The 20,709-nt window shown below is 38.1% G+C and overlaps 1 protein-coding gene across 2 annotated transcripts; it reads left to right on the top strand.

The window, feature by feature from the left end:
* The first annotated feature begins 1,708 nt into the window (after nucleotides 1-1,708).
* Nucleotides 1,709-19,967, top strand: LOC143892888 (arogenate dehydratase/prephenate dehydratase 1, chloroplastic-like). 2 transcript variants are annotated; one of them, XM_077397799.1, is made up of 12 exons: nucleotides 1,709-2,176; nucleotides 14,128-14,195; nucleotides 14,308-14,400; nucleotides 14,483-14,683; nucleotides 14,792-14,872; nucleotides 14,968-15,063; nucleotides 15,363-15,440; nucleotides 15,528-15,617; nucleotides 15,717-15,784; nucleotides 15,994-16,075; nucleotides 19,463-19,515; nucleotides 19,624-19,967. In XM_077397799.1, exons 1-12 carry the CDS (start codon nucleotides 1,891-1,893, stop codon nucleotides 19,856-19,858), a joined length of 1,431 nt encoding a protein of 476 aa, XP_077253914.1. In that variant the 5' UTR covers nucleotides 1,709-1,890; the 3' UTR covers nucleotides 19,859-19,967. The 2 variants fall into 2 exon arrangements, with proteins under 2 accessions (XP_077253914.1, XP_077253915.1); XM_077397800.1 differs by having other exon boundaries at nucleotides 1,710-2,176; nucleotides 19,463-19,519; nucleotides 19,624-19,838.
* The last annotated feature ends 742 nt before the right edge of the window (nucleotides 19,968-20,709 follow it).

The following is a 20,709-nucleotide window of genomic DNA, read 5'->3' as shown; positions in this document are numbered from 1 at the left end:
CGGCCAAGATAGAAACGAACCCAAGGTTCTGTGACTTCTATCAATTCAAATACCAAACGAACCAAAAGAACCTCGTGAAACACGCAAGGAGTAAAAAAAGGAGGCTGAATGATGTTTCTGTTAATGTCAGAAGGGTATCAGGGTCCTTTTCCAACCCAATTTTGAAGACTTGCTCGTTTTTTGTTCTTGTTTTAAAAGGCGCCTGCAATCCGTATTTTCATTGAACAACGGCCCACATTTCATACTTTTCTCAATTATCATTATATCCCGAAGCTTCTTTTAAATGGGAGAAAGGCCCAAAAAAACACCTAACCAAAAGCCAAAATCCAATGAATTTTGGATTTGGAGTAGGGCTGGCAACGGGGTGAGTTGGGGCCGGATGTTGGGGTCCCCTACTCCTTCCCCTCTACGGGGAATTTCCCCCCTCCCCTTCCTCTCCCCACTGCGGGGATGGTGGTGAATCCCCCTCCCTCCCCACGGGGAATATCTAATCCCCATCCCCTCTCCTTCCCCGCCCCGCATCCTTCGGGGACAATCACTTTACTTTCTCATTTTACTTTGTTAAATGTTAGGTTTAAAACTAAAGATTTGCTAGGGACAATCACTTCAAGCATGTTGCGGCTTGGCTGTTGCATGTGAGAGTAGCTACACAACCCACATAGGCTAAGATTTTGTCTTATTCATTTTATTAACCTGGGACAAAGGTGGTTGCTCTCATATTCATTTAATTGATCACTCGTCCCTAGCAGATCCCTAATTCCCAATCCCACTTGCCAAAAAGTATTGTACGTGCCACACCATAGGAAGATCCAAACCGTCCATTTGATGGGCATACCATACTACCATAGACATAGGATGATCCAAACCTTCCACTTGATGGGCACATTGTAGGATGATCCAAACTGTCCATTTGCTGGGCCACAACGTAAATAGGTTGTGGCCCAAAAATCATTTCCATGGGATAATCCCAACCCTCTGATCTATAGAGGAATTGCATATTATGGTACCTTCTATAGATCGGAGGGTTGCAATCATCCAATGGAAATGATTTTTGGGCTGCAATCTATTTACGTTGTGGCCCATCAAATTGACGGTTTGGATGATCTATGGTGTGGCCTGTAAAGTACTTTTAAATTGTAGCCTATCAAATGGACGGTTTGGACCATCCTATGGCATAGCCCATACATTACTTTTTGAAAAATAAATGGACTATACGAGCGCACACCATATAAAATCTCATCACTCATCAGAGAGATGTTGCCTTTATTTGGAGGTGAGAGATTTTCAAAGAATTTAATGTTGCCTTACAGTGATGATTCGAGGGAGAGATTTTAGGGATTTCTAAGGGTAATATACTAATATAATGAAGGACAGTGTCCAATGGATTATGGGTAAAAGAAAACATAAAAAGCTATGTCAGGGACAAAACTGTACTAATGGAAATTATGAAAATTTTGGGAGAATCTTGTAGATATGTTTTGATCCATGGGGTTTCTGGTAGTTTTCCCAACAAAAAAAAACACTTAAAAAAATACAAGAAAAAAATGGCATTAATGCGGGGCGGGGCGGGGCCAACTCCATCCCCTTCCCCGCACCGGGGAATTTTTAAAATCCCCTTCCCCACTCAAATCGGGGAATCCCCTCCCAAGCGAGCGGGGCGGGGCGGATCCCCGCTTTTCCGGGTGAAATTGCCGGCCCTAATTTGGAGTCCCTCCCCACTTCACTTCTATAGAAACCCTTTATCGAAACAAACGTTTCACCGACAACGATCCGTGCACCTAGTACCAAAATACCCAGATGAGAATTTCTCTTTTGGGTTGTTGAGAACATTCTCTCATGAATCGGGGTTCCCCTAAAACTGCTATAAAAAAGTGTCCGCTTGGATGAGAAATGGCTCTGACGAGAGTCATTGGTTCGTGGGGGTGTTCTTACCAATTGGGTAGGACTGATTTAGACACTAGACGTTATGTGATTTCTTCTAATTGGAAGAGAGAGGCTATAAGTTTTGGAAAATGGAGGTGTTCTAATGCTGCTTGTGGGGAATTGTTGGCTCAGCCCACGGCGCCTGTAGAAGACGAGAATTCTTCTTCTTCCACTGTTGAATTTAACCCTGTGGATGGTCAGGCCGAGCCTGAATTGTCACAAAAATTGCACAAGGATTTGAATTCTCTTCCAAGTGAGATTGTTATTTGTTTTTACCTGATGTATGTTTATTTGTCTTCTTAATGTTGAATGCCTATGTGTTTTTTCTTTTTTTTTTCATTGACTGAAGGTTAACCTAAATGATCTTATTATTAATATTTGCAGAATTTCCAATTTTTCTTTTATTGTGTTGAGGTTTAGGATTAAAGTTCACCCAGGAGTTGTTGGGTCTCTATTGCATTTTGTTAATTGTATTTGGTTAATCTTGTGCTGGTTTATGTGATTTAAAAAGCTACTGTGTGGGCATTTTGAATAGCTAGGGTGTTTTTGGTGCTTCAATTAGGCGGCTCTAGCCCGGCCGTTTGCTGAAAGTTTAGATGTAGTTTTGTGGTATTCCTTCAATTGATCTCCTTTTGTTTTTTGGTATGTGAGCTGGGATTGAACCTCCAATCTCCAGGTTGAAGAACAAATCCTTGATCATTGAGCTAGAGGCTCAATCCCTTCAATTGATCTCCTTATGCTATGTTTTTGCTAAGGATGGGTATATAACTACTAAGTGTTTCTCAATGGATAACAATTGATTTGATCTTTTAGTCACATTATCGGGATATTCTTTTCACTACAAGCGCTCTTTGCTGTAAGCAGTTGCTGTCATTCAGTCATCTTAGCAGCTTTTAAATGTATTTTTTTCCCTATTGGACTTGTGCTACTTTTTTTATTAGCATTTTATTTAGCCGGGATGTGGGGATGTCCACATGACCTATAGCCCACCATACCTTTTTTTTCTCATGGCCCACTTATCCTTTTAAAACCACATTATGACCTAACCTTGGCTTACTATCACTTAAGCCTATTTTCACACATCATTCATTCAAAATACGTACTTACTAAGTACAGACTTACTATTTTTAGTAAATATGAACCTTGGCCAAAGGCCCCCTCCTCCCTATATAAAATACCTAAAGGAGGAAGCACGAGAGAAGTTTTTGGAAATATTGGAAAACTCCCTCCCTTGACTACAAGGTATCTCCCCTCCTATCTTTCTTTACCTCTCTTGTTGATCTTGATCGTTTCATGATCTTGATTATCCTTTCCTTCTTTTCTCATTATCTTGACTGAGATCAACTTTTTTTTTCTCTCACTCTAGCTTTCTCTCTCCTCTCTCGGACAAATCCTGCAGTTGACGATCCTGGCACAAAGCACGATACGTCACTCACAGGCATGGTTTTAAATTTCGGTTTCGGCTAAAATTTCGGACTTATCCGAAACCGAAATTTGTTACACATGCACGAAATCCCGTATTTTTGGGACGAAATTTCAGTAATTTCATTCGAAATTGTTTGACGCAATAAAATATTATTATTTTTATATCAACTTCGACGAAATTCCTGAAATTTCTAACGAAATTTGGTAAATTTCAGGAATTTTGGTTTCGGTACCATTTCGTTTCGGTCCTCACCGAAATCCGTAATTTCGGATTTCGGTCGAAATTTAAAACCATGCTCACAGGTACAACTCCAATCATATGTATATTTGCAGCCCATCCTATAAATATTTCCCCCTCAAAATCTTTCCTATCACCCTTAAAACCCCCTTACCTAGTAATTCTCTAACCCTTGTCACTTGATTACCTATCCGGATTCATCCATCCGCCATCACTCCCATACCTCTTTAGTATTTTGGGCCATATTTATTTCTTTATAGATCTGATTTCTATGAAAAAATTGAATTAAGATATGATTTTATTCATTAGTTAGCTGTTATCTTTTGAGATTATGGTATGGAACGTGTTTGGGATGAACTTTTTTATTTTTATGAATGAACTTTAAAGCTTAGAATTTCTTTGAAAACCTTAGCTGAGTTTAGATTATTATGTTATGTTTGTGCTGATTTGAGAATGCAAGTTGCTGATTTTATTGACTTAGAGGAACTCATTTTCAACAATGAGCTTTCCACCAAGTGTTGCATGGAAGATACAGTCCTATTAGAAGAGCATGGAGCTTTGCTCCGTTCAAGCCAGTCCTCCTGACTGGCCCCGAGAAAGACAATAATTTCTCCATTGTTGTCTGTAAAGGTGCCACCAATGCCTACAGGCCCATGATTGCCCATGGAGCAGCCATCAAAATTTAACTTGATGTGATCAACCGGGCAAGGGATCCAGCTCACTTCTTTCATCTTGGGAAAAGTTCCATTGCCATAGAACCTCTTCCCATTCCTTAGAAGGTCCATTGCTGTAATATCCCAAAAATCTTTCTTGCAGAGGGCCCAGTTTATAACCAGCAACTTGATTTTCAATGGGTGGTTGGATAGGCAGGCACACTCTTTTGTTCTCAATGACAGCTGTTCTTTTTTTTCCCTGAATGGTCCATATTATTGCAAAATCGACCGTAGATCAGAGAATTTTGCCTGAATCATCCTCTCAACTGCTCCCCTTCCACGTCGCAATTTTATACGTTTCCCAAGCTCACTCTTTCAATATCCCCTTCTTTTAATTGTTTCCCATTCATCTTTGTCAACATCTTCATGTTTCGTGTGATACACTCTTTCTATACCTGGTTTGCATCTTGGATAGATGAGCCTCTGTAAAAAATGGTTGAATCCACAATTGCTTCTCCTCCAGTCTCCCAACTATGGCTTCTCTCAGAAAAGGCGGCGGGTGATGCCACATCAGTTACACACCCTTTGTTAGTTGGTGACTTGGTGGTTGATTAATTTGTGGAACTGCTCCATAGTCCCAGTCAGCCCTTTTCCCAAACTAGGATCGGATAAGGCTGGTCAACTCTTCAAGTAATCTTCTCCAACTTAATCAGGCTACCCTTAATTTTTTTTTTTGAAAGATAATCTTCTCCAACTTAATCAGGCTACCCTTAATTTTGGTGAGTGATAAATCTGCCCCTTTTGATTACTTGGGACACCCAGCAGCAGTGTATGTGGCAATCAGCCCATTGAATCCTTCTGACATGAAGTACATCAGCCCCTCTGTATTCACTGATACACTGCTGCTGGGTGTCCCAAGTAATCAAAAGGGGCGTATATATCACTTCCCTTAATTTTTCATAGAATTGAAGTTGCAATATATCCCCCTTAATTGTTGCATGTGGATTGTAACTTGGTCCAATTTGGGTCCACTTTTTACCATGATCAGCTTTTTATTGTCTCTAGCCTTCAATGGTTAGGATTAACCGATTAGGATTGCTTCACATCCCCCATGTCTTGAGATAATTGATTGATCTAATGAAGATGAGCTTGAGTAGGGTTGGGAACCTTTTTTGCAGGCCTCGGTTTGTGGCTAGTGGCTTTTAACACATTCTTTTGGCCGAAAAGAGAAACAGTGTTCTCAGCTATTCATTGGTCTAGTGGTTAAAACACTTTAATATTTATGGATTGGGAGGAAGCTGTCTTGAAATCCTTATAGTTATAGGGATCCTCCCTGACAAGTTTTGTCCAAGCTCCATTTCTTTTACCACGCTCCAATGTTTTATTTTTCTCCTATTTACAGATTTAGAGAAAGTTAACTATCGCTATTCCTCTTTACTTTGGCAACAAAGAGTACTGGGTATATTTTTCTGTGAGCATTACAGAGAGGCTTCTTAAAGAGATTGAGGTGGGTAATGTCTGAAGCCTCGGAACATGCTAAGCTCAGGAATACTCTACTTCCATAATTGATGAAATTATAGGCTAATATGTGTCAGTAAAAGAAAGATGGTCCTTTTATCTTCATATTGAATAGTATTGAATCAAGTATTGGGATTTGGGAGGTTTCTCAAATTCTCAAGTGCTGGAATTTCCAAATCTATGAGGGGAAATTAGTTCAAAATCAGAGAGAATATGAACCCTAGCAATGGAAGAATTTCCTCTGTTTTTCCATTGGAAATTTCCCGTGTTTTTTCATGTCATGGGGATTTACTCAAAAAGGATGTTGATAGGCTTTCTAGAGTTTGATGATCTTTTATGGGGGATAAGCTTCATGGTCCTGAAAGGCATCAAAGTATGATCTTTCACACTACCATTATACTTGCTTCTGATTTAACGTTTCATAGGCAGATACTGACCCGAATAACATTTGCTGCTGTTGTGCCCTTATTTCCATGAGGTATGGATGGGGTTATCAGATTTTTCGGCATGTGCTGGGTATTCCCGAATAACATTTCAGAGATGATCATGAATTGGATGGGAGCTTTTCAAGGCCGCTTGGGGCAGAAGTGCTGGCTTGCTATACCATTTGCCATAATATGGTACTTATGGTTAGAACGTAACAATAGAATCTTCAATGATCGGAGCAGGTCTGCAAGGTTCTTATGCCTCTCCATTATTATTGCAATTGTCTCTTGGACAATCTGTAAAAGGGGTGGACCATATTCAATATCACAGATATTGCGGAATGGAGTCACAGTCTTAACGGAAAAGCGGGGCGTAATGGCCATTAAGCCGAATTGGTTGCCACCGCCGGAGGGCACCTTAAAATTTAACTTCAATGGAAGCTCATTTGGCAATCCAGGACCTGCGGGGTTTGGGGGAGTAATTCGGAACTCCAGCGGAAAGTATCCTTATGACCTTTTCATGTCCGGCAAGGGTATTTGATGCAAACGAGGCGGAGGCTAGAGCATTATTATTCGGGCTTCGTTGGTTTAGGAATCATAATTTTGGGCCTTTGATAGTGGAAGGTGATTCAACCAACGTCATTGCATGGGCAAGGAATCAATGTCCTGGTCCTTGGCGGCTCGCAAATCAGATTGATGAGATACGTGATCTCATAGGTATCATACAACCGCAGATGATGCATCGAAGGCGCACAGCGAACTCGTTGGCCGACCGTCTGGCGAAGGAAGGAGTGGGCTTATCGGCTCCGAATGTTGTATTTAACAATCCGGGAGTGAATCTCAACTAATGCCTACGTTGTATTACACAGGGACATCTTGTCCCTTCTTTCTGTGTAATCTTTTCTTTTGGAAATAAATAAACTGTTACTTTAAAAAAAAAGAAAAAAAAGGCAGATACTGTAGACACCCCATTTTGACCGGACCCTAGTTCGCCATGTTTGTGAATAACCTCATCAAATCAGTGAGTTAGGGTCTCAAATTTAACCTTATGGTAGCCATGGTTTTAAATTTCGGCCGAAATATTTCGGTTTCGGTGGAAAACGAAACGAAATTCAAGGTGAGTCGGAAAAGTGCCAAATTTCGTCGAAACGTTTCGGAAATTTCGGCCGAAACGTTTCGTTTCGGTAAAATTTCGGTGAAATTTCGGAAATTTCGGTGAAATTTCGGAAATTTCGGTGAAACGTTTCGGTGAAGTACAAAATTTCGGTGAAATTTCGGAAATTTCGGTGAAATTTTTACAAGATTTCGTCCGAAATTTCGTACCGAAACCGAAACGTTTCGGTTTCGGTGATAGAATAGTTGCAGCAGGTGGGTTGTCCCTGGACACTTGAAGGGGTGCGAATTTATTTTTATTTTTCTCATTGATTTTTTTTTTGGACCACCTGTCATATTAAAAAATGAACTAGATATACGTTCACGGGGGTGTTTTTGGAACTTAAAGGGCCCAATATACTATAAATAGTGGAGAAGCTTCTTGAAGAAGCTAGAGGAGCTCATTTTCATTTGAGAAAACCCAAGCAGAGGGAGAACGAGAGAGGTAAAATTCCCTAATCTGAAACCCTAAATCCTAGTTTTTTTTTCTTTTCCGGCCAATATCCGATCAGATTCCGGCCATCTTCTCCGGCCATTTTCTTGCCGACGAAAAGACCTCTCTGATATTCTTCGTTTCATCAGTTTATCTCTGCTATTTCTTTACTAAAGATCACAACCTCTTCCTAACCCTATTTTACCTTCTTCTCCGGCCGATCTCCGGCACACCTCCTGCCAAGCTCCTTCAAGCTCCGGCTGGTCTTTGACTTACTTTAATTGCTATTTTCTCCTTTGCTAATCTAGAGATTTGTTCGTTTCTATTCTCTACATCATATTTCGAACCCTAGCTTCATGAAACCCTAACTCAAGATAGAATTTTAGATTTGCTCTGTTTTTGTAGATGAGACTTTAGATTTTCCTCTGAAAAAAGCATAGATCTGTAGATTTCTAGCTTATAGATCCTAGTTCTTGCATATCCTTAATCAATAAGCCTAAGATCTGCATCGAGTACAGCTGGTGGATTAAAAGTTTTTTTGTGATCTTATCAAAGAGCTAGCAAAGGGAGAAATATACAGAGAAAGAGAGGAGCTCTGTCAGGAGGATCCGATTATTTCTTCATAAATCTTGTCCATTTCAGTTACATATTATAGGTAATTTTTTTTTTATTCTCTGTTTAAGCTTTGATTAGATTGCAATCAATATGAAATAGACATATTGAGCACCATGTCTGTTAAGGGCATTTTGTTGAATCCTTTCTATTTCCATCACCTGCCTGTTTGCTTCATTTTGAAGATTTGGCCCTTATAATCAGCCTTTTTTTTTTGCTAGATAGAATTTTGATTTTAACAGAGAGATTAGTGTAAAGAACATATTAAAACATAGAAGTTGGTCTTAAAAGTTGTAGTGCTGATTTTGTTGAGGATAAAGACCTTAAAGTTTTTTTTGTTGTTAGGTTGAAGAAGGGAGAAAATGATCTTAGTATTGATTTATTTATTTTTATTTTTTTTCTTATGATAATAGTTTTCAATCAACTGGCATATGTTAATAGGGTAATAAACACATTGGTAATATCATTTTTGGTCTTCATTCAAGAGTTAAGGTATTAATGTCATAATCCTCATCACATATTGATATATTTTCTTGGTCATACACATTGAGCTTCTATTGTATATTCTCATTTTTGGCCCAATGGGCTTGTAAGTCATCTTGCTCTGGTCAAATCAATTTTGCTTCATATGGAAGAAGTTGGTTAGATTGATTGTATTTTCTGGTTGAGTCGACTTCGCCCATTCACACTAAATTAGTAGAGTTGTAGTCGCAACAAAACAAGCTAAGTTCTGTGTAATTGTTCAAGTGGTATGTGTCTAATGAAATAAGATTTGTAGCTCTTGACTGACAATAACACTTGTAAGGGGAACTTGAATAGTTGGTTTAGTCATTATAGCAGAGTAGAGCTGGTTTGTAGGGAGGCCGAGTAGGGTTATGGTGATGCCTCTTCACTAGCGTCATAATTTTTTACAAGATGAAGTATGTTTTGCTGCTGTAATAAAAATTTAATGGATGTTTTGGCGGTCACATTCGTATGCTTGAACCAGTAGTGTGTTTTGTATAAGCTTATTGGTACTCTAGTACTGTTTATACTTGCTTTTATCTTTGTTTTGGCTCTAATTTAGCGTAAGTGATAGTATAAGATTAACTTCTTTGCTGGATTTTAATTACCTTCATTTGAAAATTCTTTTGAATATCTTTGCTGTTGTAAAAAAAAATAATAATGGTGAGGTAGGAATTTCTGAGGATATCAATAACTCAGTTATATTCTTATATAAAATGTTGATCTTGCTTTGTAAAATATGCTTGTTTCAGCCTGAATGGAATGGAATTGGAAATTGTGGTTAGGATTTAAATAAATCACTACCCTTGCAATTCATTTGATGATGTTCTGTTTTAGTCGAAAATCTCTGTATTAGACATTTGAATCAGGGCTAAAAAAAATAAAAAATGTTACAGGGATAAGGGTCTTATAGTCTTGATACATTATTTACTTCATTCATATTGTCAAGTTTCAATTCTGGTTTCATGAGGTAACAAAAATCAGAGTAAAAAAAGAGATACAATTTATGTAACACTGATGGATGATAGATAACAGAATTTTGTCAAGTGGATGACCTGTTGCATTAAGTTTTAGAGTGCAAAATCTGATTTTGAGCTATGTCCAGTTTTGCATTTTTCATAGGCAATTCATTTCAACTGGTTCTAATTTATCAGTGGTTTAATCTTCTATGATATTTGGGGGATACAGATTTGTTTTTGTATTTAAATTTGGTAATTTTATGTCATGTCGTTTTTTTTAAGAGTGTTAGTAATTCCCAAGGAGAACCCTTTTTGGCCCCTATTTGGATTGCACTCCCTTACCTTCGTGTGGATATCTGCTAAGAAGTTGTGTTGACTGATATAGCATTTCTAGTTGGAAGATTCCTCACAATTAATCATCCTACAAGAATTCTACCCCAAACCAATGTTGCATGAGCCTGCATGGAAGTTGATTTTTTTGAAAGAGTTACCTCATTCTGTTCTCTAGAGTAGCTATCCCATTTCCACTTCCACCATCCCATTTTTGATATGGACAGCCCCCTCACCCTTTTTGATATTAACATCTCTCACACCTTTGTGATACTAACAGCCATCACTTCACTTTGATTCTTGCAATTTTTATTTTTTTTTCACTTGGATTTTAACAGCCATTATTATTTTGATATTTAGAGTCATCTTTTCATTTTGATAACAACAACCCCACTTATGTTCATCCCTATGTGCTTGAGAGTATATTTATTAAAAATCTTCCAAGGTCCTAATTGAATGAGATTGCCACTATACTAAACATATGACATTTTTTTTATCTCTCTAAAGCTGCACTATTGATAAGGTCTGCTATTTTGTGTTGCTGTCTTTTGGTCTTAACTCTCAAACACTTCATGATTTTATAATATTCTGTTCCTTTTAGAGAGGCAAAGCTTGTCAAAAGTGGTGCTTATAAATGAGTGTATTATGAAGGCTTGAAGATAAGAAAAATCCAAAGTGATTCACTTATCCTTTAAAACTAATGTTGTTAGGGATATTTTCTGAACGGAAATTATAGCGCACTATAAATACAAGGAATTTGATATCAAGTGAAGTTCTAATGTTCATATTTTTGGATGTCATAATACTGAGAGTTTGGAATCAAGTAGGGTATAACACAACTGAAACTGGTTATGAACCATATGTTTAGGCTAGAATTATCTCAGATTTTTGTTGTGTTCATGGTTACATGAATTTGTATGCATGTGTTGCAATAGCAGACATAAGATTTCAGTTGGAAAACTAATTTTTATTTGCTAAGGTTGAGTAGTATTGTTCATTTTATTTATCCCTTTGAGAAAAATATTAGTACCATTATGTTGTGGAGATGAGCAAATTCTAGTACCATTATGGTGTGGAGATGAGCAAATTCAGTTGGTCTTTTCTATCTCGTTTCAGTTTCATAAGTTTGCCCTTTATTTTTTAGGATGGAATCAAACATAATAAAAACTTTGGGGGTATTTTTGGGGCTGTTTTTTTATGCGGACTGATCTCTAGTGGCGTGCTATAGCAGCCTCTCTTTTGTTGTTGGATCATAGAAATGTCCATAGCAACCTTTTCTTTCCTAGCTTCAGTGGCACTATTTGTTCTCTTGCTTGTTGGGTACTTTCTATTCCATTGGTAAAAATATATATCATTTCTTTTCTCTTTTCTTAGTCATCTATGCAAGGAAAATTTAACCAGCATCCAGTTAACATAATCTGAAACTAGTCATCTACATACATGTTTGGGTTGTTACAGGTCATTGATAAGATTAGCTATAGTGTTTTCTTTTTATCTTATTGGATAATATCACAGGTTTAATTGTTGGCGTTATAATTAGAAAATAGCTGAAAAAGGGGTTCTCACTGATAAAGTTGACATGGTAATGTGAAAGGATTATATCCATTTTGCGTGATGCTTTTATTTCATATTTTATAGTTGAAAATAAAAAATTCTTATTTGTTATTTTGTTAGAGTATATACTGTGTTTTTTTTATGATGTTTTTGGGATACCTATGCCTCAACAAGTTGTTTATGTGGACATTTCCTTTGGATATGCGAATTATTTTCTTTTCCATTTATGGTGAAAATGATATTTACTCATGTAGTGCTTCCCCTCTTTTCCTTTTCTATTTTAGTAGACTTACTTAGTCTTTTAGACACCCTTATTCATTAATCCCTCTTCATTGCAAGGGCGATGAATGAGTCATCCAAAGCCCCTCTTTTAGGAGAACTTGTTTAAGTCTTGTAGCATCCCTTTCTCTTCATTTTAGAAGACTTTCCAAGTCTTTCAGATATTCCCTTTAGACATGTTTTATCTGATTGGTGTTCCATTTTTTTATGATCATGCTAGTTTACTTATTTGTGACCACGCTGGTGTACCTGTTTGTGAGCACGCTAGTTTACTTGTTTGTGAATCACATTTGTTTACTTGTTTAGCATCTTTATCTCGGAATATGTTCCGAACTACGTTGGCTTGATCCTTTCCCACGAGGTACGTAGTGCAGCTTGGGATCTTTATCCTAAGTTCAACCAAACTTTTAAAAATAACATTTTAAATCTTTTTGAATAAACAACTTTAAAAACTTGTTTTCCAAAAAAGCTCTTCCTTTAGAGTTAGGAGTATGTCCTAGGTAGAGTGTTTTGGTGGTTATGTGTTTGCTTTAGAGTTAGGAGTTTGTCTTAGAGTTATAGGAACGCCTCCGTCTGGTCAGTTGGCGATTCACATCGCTGATTGATGACTAGGTCTAGGATGCGTTAGTGATCCTATTGTTTTCCTTAGGACACACAGCCTAGTTACATATACGTTGTAGGAATTTCCTGCATTAGCTATGGCTAACCTGCATTTAGTTAGGGCATATAGAGTGTCCTAAAATCACAATCCACTCAAACATAAATAATCGTGCAATAAGCTTTAATAACTAGTCCGGTCTTTTAGGTCGTGTCTATGATAGAGGTCAAGATGTCTTAAGCATCATAGTTTAGAATAGGTGCGAAGAACTACGTCCCTCTGATTCTTGTGGAGGCGGGGATACGTAGGCTGCTTGGATGAATATTAGATCATCCAAGAGTCGAGGACAATGTTAGAGTCTTAGGGTTTGTTGTTAATGTTTTTTTTAGAGTTTGTGTTTGTGATTATCATTTTTTTCTTATGTTTTTTCTTTCAGAATGAGATTATTTTCTTATTTGATCACTTACACGCGTAGCTGTATTTCTTTTACTGCTTTATCGCTTTTATTGCTTATTATATCTCATCTACTTGCTTATTTTATTGTCCTGCTTATTCTGCCTATCATATTTGTTATATCTTGTTCATACCTTATACTTTTAGCTGTAACATGCATGTGTTTGCCCACCAGAATTTAGACACCAGTTAGGGATGGCACTCATAACCTAGCAATGTTTAGGTGACACACTTCTTTCATTTATATTCTGTGTACTTATTATTTCTATTCTCAGGAAATGCATGCTTAGGTAGACGACTCCTAAGGATTGTTCCCATTTTATATGATTTTCGCCCAAAACTCTTCAAGGTTAATAATAAATGGCATAAGAGACCAAGTACTTGGACTCGGACGAATTGGGGGTGCTCTTCGGACCTTCTCCATTCGTAATCAGGCATGAGCCCATATATATTTATGGTTATCCATTGCACAAAGGATTTATTTTTGGGTTCCATGGCCTATCCATGGATGTCGACTCTGAGTTTTGTTTAGGTACGTCTTGGTTTGGGGATTTATCCTTGGATTAAGACGTATCTCATTTATCGCCACTCGTGCTATACTATGAGGGTGGCATCCGTTTCGAAAGTTCCTTGGTAGAGCTCTCCTTCACACGTGGATGATCCAAGAGGATGTGGGGGCTCGTCCCCCACCTCTCTCCCGGATCGGGGTCCACAGATACTGACCATACAACATGTAGAAAAGGTGAAGCATTCTGGTGAAACATAAGTCAAATGACTTGTGATAAATCTCAGATAATAGCATAAATCTGGGTTCATTAACTGCTCTCTCAAATTTGAAGAGAAAATTAAATCATATCTATAGTTATAGTTCTATATCCTTTTCAATCATTCTGCCCCAACCATTTATTCCTTTTGAAGTTATTCTGATGCAGCGAGCTAACTGTATAACTATAACCTCGACCAAGTGTATCTCGAGTTTGCTACCAATCTTTTTTTTTTCCATGCATTTCATGGCTCAATAGTTTTTATGAATTGCAGGACCATTGTCTATAACTGATCTTTCAATTGCAGGACCATTGTCTGTAACTGATCTTTCTGCTTCTCCTAGTGATGGTTCCAATGTTCGTGTGGCGTATCAGGTTTGATTCTTATTTGGCTAGTCATGTTCAATCATTTCTTATCAGAAGAGTTGCACTTGCATCTTCTTAACATTCTTATTTTTTCTTATCTTGATTTCCTCAACTAACGTAGGGTGTACCGGGTGCCTACAGTGAGGATGCTGCCCTAAAAGCGTACCCTGGGTGTGAGGCTGTTCCTTGTGATCAGTTTGAAGCTGCTTTTAAGGTTTTAAATATTATTCTATAGTCTTATTTGAGTCAATCTACACACTCTACCACCTTTGCATATACAAGTTTCTCTTTTGCAGGCAGTGGAACTGTGGCTTGTTGATAAAGCAGTTCTTCCTATTGAGAATTCTTTAGGTGGAAGCATTCATCGTAATTATGACTTACTCCTTCGCCATAGGCTACACATTGTGGGCGAGGTTCAGTTGACTGTTTTCCACTGTCTTCTGGCATTACCGGGTGTGACAAAGGATGATCTAAAACGTGTATTAAGCCACCCCCAGGTTGGTTATTCTGCTCTTCTCCGGATTTGTTTTTGTTTCTTGAAGTAAATGTCCCCTCATTGCTTAAAATTTTTTTAACCATACATATTGAATATTGCTTCTTTCCAGGCTCTTTCTCAATGTGAGAACATGCTGAGCAAGTTAGATATTATCAGAGAAAGTGTGGATGATACCGCTGGTGCTGCTCAGGTGATCCATGGATGATTTGTCTGTACTCCCTTGACCTTGATTGCTAATTATATTTTGGGGTAAGTTAAATTTTTAACTTTGAGATTATGGGCCAGTTTGTAGCTTCAAAGGGCCTAAGAGATACTGGAGCAGTTGCAAGTGCTCGAGCTGCAGAAATATATGGGCTTAATATACTTGCAGAAGGAATCCAGGCAAGGATTTTCTTTCGATAAATTCATTACTTTTTTGCATGCACTTCTCTGTGGACTTATATTATGAATAATGAATACTTTAGTTACTTATCGTGATTCACATTAAATGCTACCTATGAGTATATTTAATTTTTTTGAATACTACATAATATTCTCGGCAGGATGACAAGGTAGCATGCATTTCTCTGTGGACTTCTATTATGAAGAATGAATACTTTAGTTATTTATTGTGATTCATATTAAATGCTACCTTTGAATGTATTTAATCTTTTTTAAATACCACGTAATGTACTCGGCAGGATGACTCCGATAACATTACACGCTTTCTGATACTGGCTAGGGAACCGATAATTGCGAGAGTAGATAGGCCTTTTAAGGTAAGACTATTTTTCCTCCCTTTTATGTTTGTTTATTATGATATCCAAATCTTTCTAAGGCAGAAACTGTTATTTCTCTTTTTTCAGACTAGCATTGTCTTTACACTGGAAGAAGGACCCGGAGTGATATTTAAAGCTTTGGCCGTATTTGCTTTGAGGAACATTAATTTGACAAAGGTAACTTGCCCAGAGTTTAATGTCATTGTTTTAGTATTTTTCTCGAATTGTTTTAGCCTTGGCTGAATTCTTGAAATCCTCCTTTGTATGCTACTGTAGATTGAAAGCAGGCCACAAAGAAAGCAGCCACTGAGGGTTGTTGATGACTCTAACACTGGAAGTGCGAAGTGAGCACAAATTTTCTTTTAAATCTGCAGTTGATGCTTAAGACAGTTATCTGTGTAATCTTACTATTCTGAGGTCATTCATTCATTTATTGGAAATAATGACTTTAAAGATGTCGGGAAGTATATCTTTCTATTTTCGAATAAAAAGAAAATATTTCTCCTGGAATGCCAACTCTCCTGCAGTGTAAGTGACAAATTTCTGGTTGTAGGTACTTCGACTATCTTTTCTATATTGATTTTGAAGCATCTATGGCAGAGCCCCGTGCACAAAATGCTTTGGGCCATCTACAGGTCTCTACTTCATCATTTATTATCTATGAAAAACACAATTTTTCATGTCTACTTTTCTGCTGTAATGCATCAAATGCTTAATTTAGTAAGCCTTATGGTAGTTTCTCTATTTGTCGAGTATGTGGTGAAAATTATGGTAATTTACAATTCTCAGGTCTATGTACTGCTGTAATTTAATGAGAAAACATGCTGAATCTAAATCCGTAATGATGAGATATGCTCAAACTGCACAACAAGCTGGGCATTATATTCCATATGATAGTGAATTAGTAATTGGTGTTCACTTGTCGTTATTTGGCTAAGATTTTAGAGGACCTACACAACTAACCATTTGTGGATTAATAAATCTGTAATAGAAACAAGCATCAACTGAGAGTGAAAAATATGAATGTAAACAAGGAATCAGCAATATTGTAGATGACTATATCTATTATTATAATCTATTGGTGCACTAATGGTTACAGTGAAATAGAGTAGTTGTACATGGGATAAAGGTCTCTACCAACAAAAAAAAATGAGCTAAAGGTCTGAGAAGTCTGAATAGTGGAAGAACTTGGTACTCCTTAGACTCCACAATACCTGCCTTATCTCGGGGGAGGATCCCTGCTGAACAAACCATGACTCCTTTGAACGAGCCTTATGTAGTATCTGTGGGAAATCTTGTCCCCGTTTTTTATGGAATAAATTTATCATTACCTTTCGAAAAAAAGGGCAAAACCTGAGTTATATTTTGGGAGACAATTGAATTTATTATCTTTGGCGCTGTTGCTGACAGTCCAAATAAATTAGGAACATTGTTTTGGTTGGTATGCTGGGGATGGTATCCAAAGTCCGAACAGATTGAATCCAATCCGACCATAAGGAATTTGAATGGATCATGACTAGGACATAGGTGGATCCGACCCGAAGTGGACCTGTGACACCCCTACAAATCTAGACTCTCCTGTCCTGCCTTTCTTAACATAAACAACGTACAAAGTCTCCAAAAGCAATGCCACCCTCTCAATCTCTCTATCAAAGAAGTTCTTGCAGAAAAGTATAGATCAGTGCACTCTGCTGTTATTTGTAACAGAGGAGTCTTTGACAATCCTCTCATGCTCCGTTGCCACATATAACAGGTTTGGAAATCTTTCTTTTAGGGGTATCTCACCGCACCACATATCTGAACCGAACTTCACGCGATTCCCTCTACTAACTCTGACGCGTCCCTCAGAGGAGAACCAATAGGCCTTTCATAATATCTCTCTAGACTGCAACCCCATCGTTCATCTAGCAGTCGACAGATGCTAACCACCAAATCCAGAGCCATACATCCTTGATCACTCACCTCCACAAGAGGGTCATTTCATGCCAAATCCACTTAGCCAAAAGAGCTCTATTCATAGCCTTAATACTCTTGGAGCCCAAACTTCCATCAACCTTAGACTTGTAGGCCTCCACAACTTGCCAAATAAAATCTCTTTCTTTCCTTGCAGTCATCCCACAAAAAGTTCCTCTGCAATTTGTTCAATGTGCATAGCAGCATTAACAGGACACTCGAATAAGCGTAAGTTGTAAATAGGGAGACTGGCTAATACAGCTTTGATCTAAGTTATTCTGCCACCCAATGACAAGATTTTTCTCCCATAAGGACAACCGCTTCTCAACCTTTTCAATTATAGGATCCCAAATTGCCCATTCTGGTCTGCCACCACAGATTGGGAGGCCATACACTTTAAGAAATCTCCCAGAGCCACACACAAGAACACTGACAAACTGAACATTCTTCCCGCTGAGATGAATCCCCATCAAAATGGACTTGCTCAAGTAAGATCTTTGATCCGTAGCCGCCCTATAGCAACGAAACATGGCCTTTAAATTCTCAATCTGGCTCTCTGTGCAACTGAAAACCAAAGTGAATAACTGAGTTAGTTAATGTCTCATTTAAAAGTGTGAAACATCAAACATTCTAATTGAAATCAAATTGAATGGTGAGCAATTAATATTTATTTCTGTATTACAAGTGAATTACTATATTTCATTGTAGACATATTAATTTCATCATATTAACTCCATCTGGTACCAACCTCAGAACTGCTGCTTGTGAGTTCTATTCCCCACTTTTCTCATCTCCCTAGTATTAACTGCAACTGACTTGGGGAGTCATGATAGAAAGACCACCGTCACCAGAAGGATCCATCGGGAACTATGGGGTTCATTAGATCCATGGCTTCACCTAAAGTGCAAACGTTTTCTTGGACTGTGGCGCGTGAGAGTTTCAACACAAAGAAAGGCCTTCAGGCTGGCAAACAGATACTCAACTCAACTCAACTCAACAAAGCCTTTGTCCCAAACTAGTTGGGGTCGGCTAAATGAATCCTTTAGAAAAATTTCATGAAGAAGGAATCTACCCGGCTCACTGCAAGTTGGCTTGGAATATATGGGTGCCACTTCTCTAGTGGTTTGGTTTTGGGTTGTTTTCCCAGCATACTTTTGGTGAGTGTGGTCATGGAGGAATGGAAGTGCAATCTTCTTGGTGAGTGTGGTTGTGTTCTTGGGAAATGACAAGGTAAGGAAACCAAAGAACTTTTGATGATCAATTGTTTGTCAGCAAGGAAGATGATCTCAGAGATTAATTTTTTCATACTCTTGTAGGGCACTGGTTCATGAGGACTTTAGGGGAATTTGTGCTCTAGACCTCTGTAGAAAATGTGTTGAGATAATCTATTATCAGAAGCATAAGACCCTGTTCGTATAATATTATTATTACAACTGATTGTTAGTGCCAAACTAATTGTTGGACTCAAATTTAAACGTAATTTTGAGTCCTATAATCAGTATAGGACTCATAATCGGTTGTCATAATCTTAAACAAACAGGGCATATAGTAAAGAGTGGCCAGGTGGCTCCAACTACTTCTGCTGCCACATGCTTAAATTTGAGAGTAGTTCAATTGGCACTTCAGGTGCAGCGGGGAATGGTTGAGTCTCCAAAGATGACAAGGGCGATAAAATCAGAGTGTTTTCAGGTCTGATTGATATTGCAGATACTAACAGGCTGTGCTGAGATATTCAGATTTTCTTGGAGCAATGATTTTTTTTTTGTTGGGGTGGGGGGAAGCAATTCGGCCAATGTTATACATTTTCTTGTCGTCTCTCGTATAACTTAATACCACTATTTTTCATTAGATTAATGCCCATATCACATTTTACCAGATAACTGGTTATTACTTATTAATAATCACAATGGTTCTTCCTTACTGGGTGTGACAACGGACTTGCATGCAACTGCTTTAATTCGATATTCTTATGGCTATGACCTGTTCTGATGCAGAAATATTTGGTATCATTTTCCTTGTATTCAGCCTTACTTTCAAGATATGACATTCGAAGAATTGTCCATGTGCAGGAATTTGCAACATTTCTTCGAGTCCTTGGTTGCTATCCCATGGACTCTGCTCTGTAGGTACTCTTCCTTTTTTTGAATGGTAATAGGTATTCTTCCTGAGTTCCTTTTATTTTGGTGTCGTAAAGCCACAAAGACACGTGATTTAAATCCCATTCATTCAGTTGGCAAAAGAGAAATCCGGGGGATTCTTGTCCAAGGGCTTCATGTCTATGGGGTATCCAACAACAAGATCGACATCTATTTTTCCTTATCCCTACAACTGGTCAGGTTCCAATGGTGCATCATCATCCATTAGGTATTATTGTGCTTTTTTTTGTTAAGCAACGGAGGCCCAGAAATTTTGTTCACATTATTACCTTGCTTCCTGCTGTTTACATCTCGCACAGCATTCGTTAAATTATTTAGTGTTGTAACTTATGACGCCTGTAAATGGCTTTGGAGGATGGGAGCTTACATAGAGATGGAAGTGATTTGTGCACAAGTTGCACAAATCAAGTTACAGTCATGACCATGCGGAATCTTTTATCTGTACTTTATACTATATATAGGTCTCATGCCGAACTGAAGAGCACGAGCCTCCTCTTCGGTAGAGCTCGTTGTTCTTAGAGGTAGATGATGGTGCCAAAACTACTTCCAAATGCTGCTTTGCCGGAGTTGCGAAGGGAGCAACCATCAACATTGAGCTCAAAAACTTTACCAATAACATGTTACTTTCATTAAATCTTTTTCCCTTTACTCCATCCTTTTCTGGAGGGGATTAGAGTAAATGGAGAAAATGCTAACATAATGAGGCCAACCACATGGTCTTGGTCCCATCCAGCCACTACAAACACTTTTTTCTTGGCTGAATCCTAAATGAGCTCAAGTCTATATCTTAGTTGGAACTTGGACGTATATCCTAGTTGGAAGGTAGTTTGCATTGCAACCGTGAGATTGTGGGTTCAGCCACATGATGTTGGGCACTCAAGCACCTTACAATTTGAGTAATATCCATAAAAAAAATGAGATTGTGGGTTCAAGCTAAATCACCTACGGACAAATGCTAAGAATATTGACAGAATATTCACAGGATGAGGAAAAAAAATGAAAATAAAGCCAAAGGGCTTTCTTCATTATCTCTGAGAAAATTTGTAATTGTAGTGAAATTGTATGGTCCTCTTTGCAACCTGTAACGTCTCCTTTTAGCCTCAATCTAAAACGTCTACAATTATTTCGGTTTGGAAAAGGATGTATTGTTTGTTTTTATT

This window comes from Tasmannia lanceolata, unplaced genomic scaffold (assembly GCF_043159265.1).
Source record: "Tasmannia lanceolata isolate RefF3 unplaced genomic scaffold, GAP_Taslan_0.1 ptg000015l, whole genome shotgun sequence".
NCBI classification, from domain to species: Eukaryota; Viridiplantae; Streptophyta; class Magnoliopsida; order Canellales; family Winteraceae; genus Tasmannia; species Tasmannia lanceolata.
Note: the sequence above shows the minus strand (reverse complement) of the source record. Positions and strands in the feature narration are given on the sequence as shown.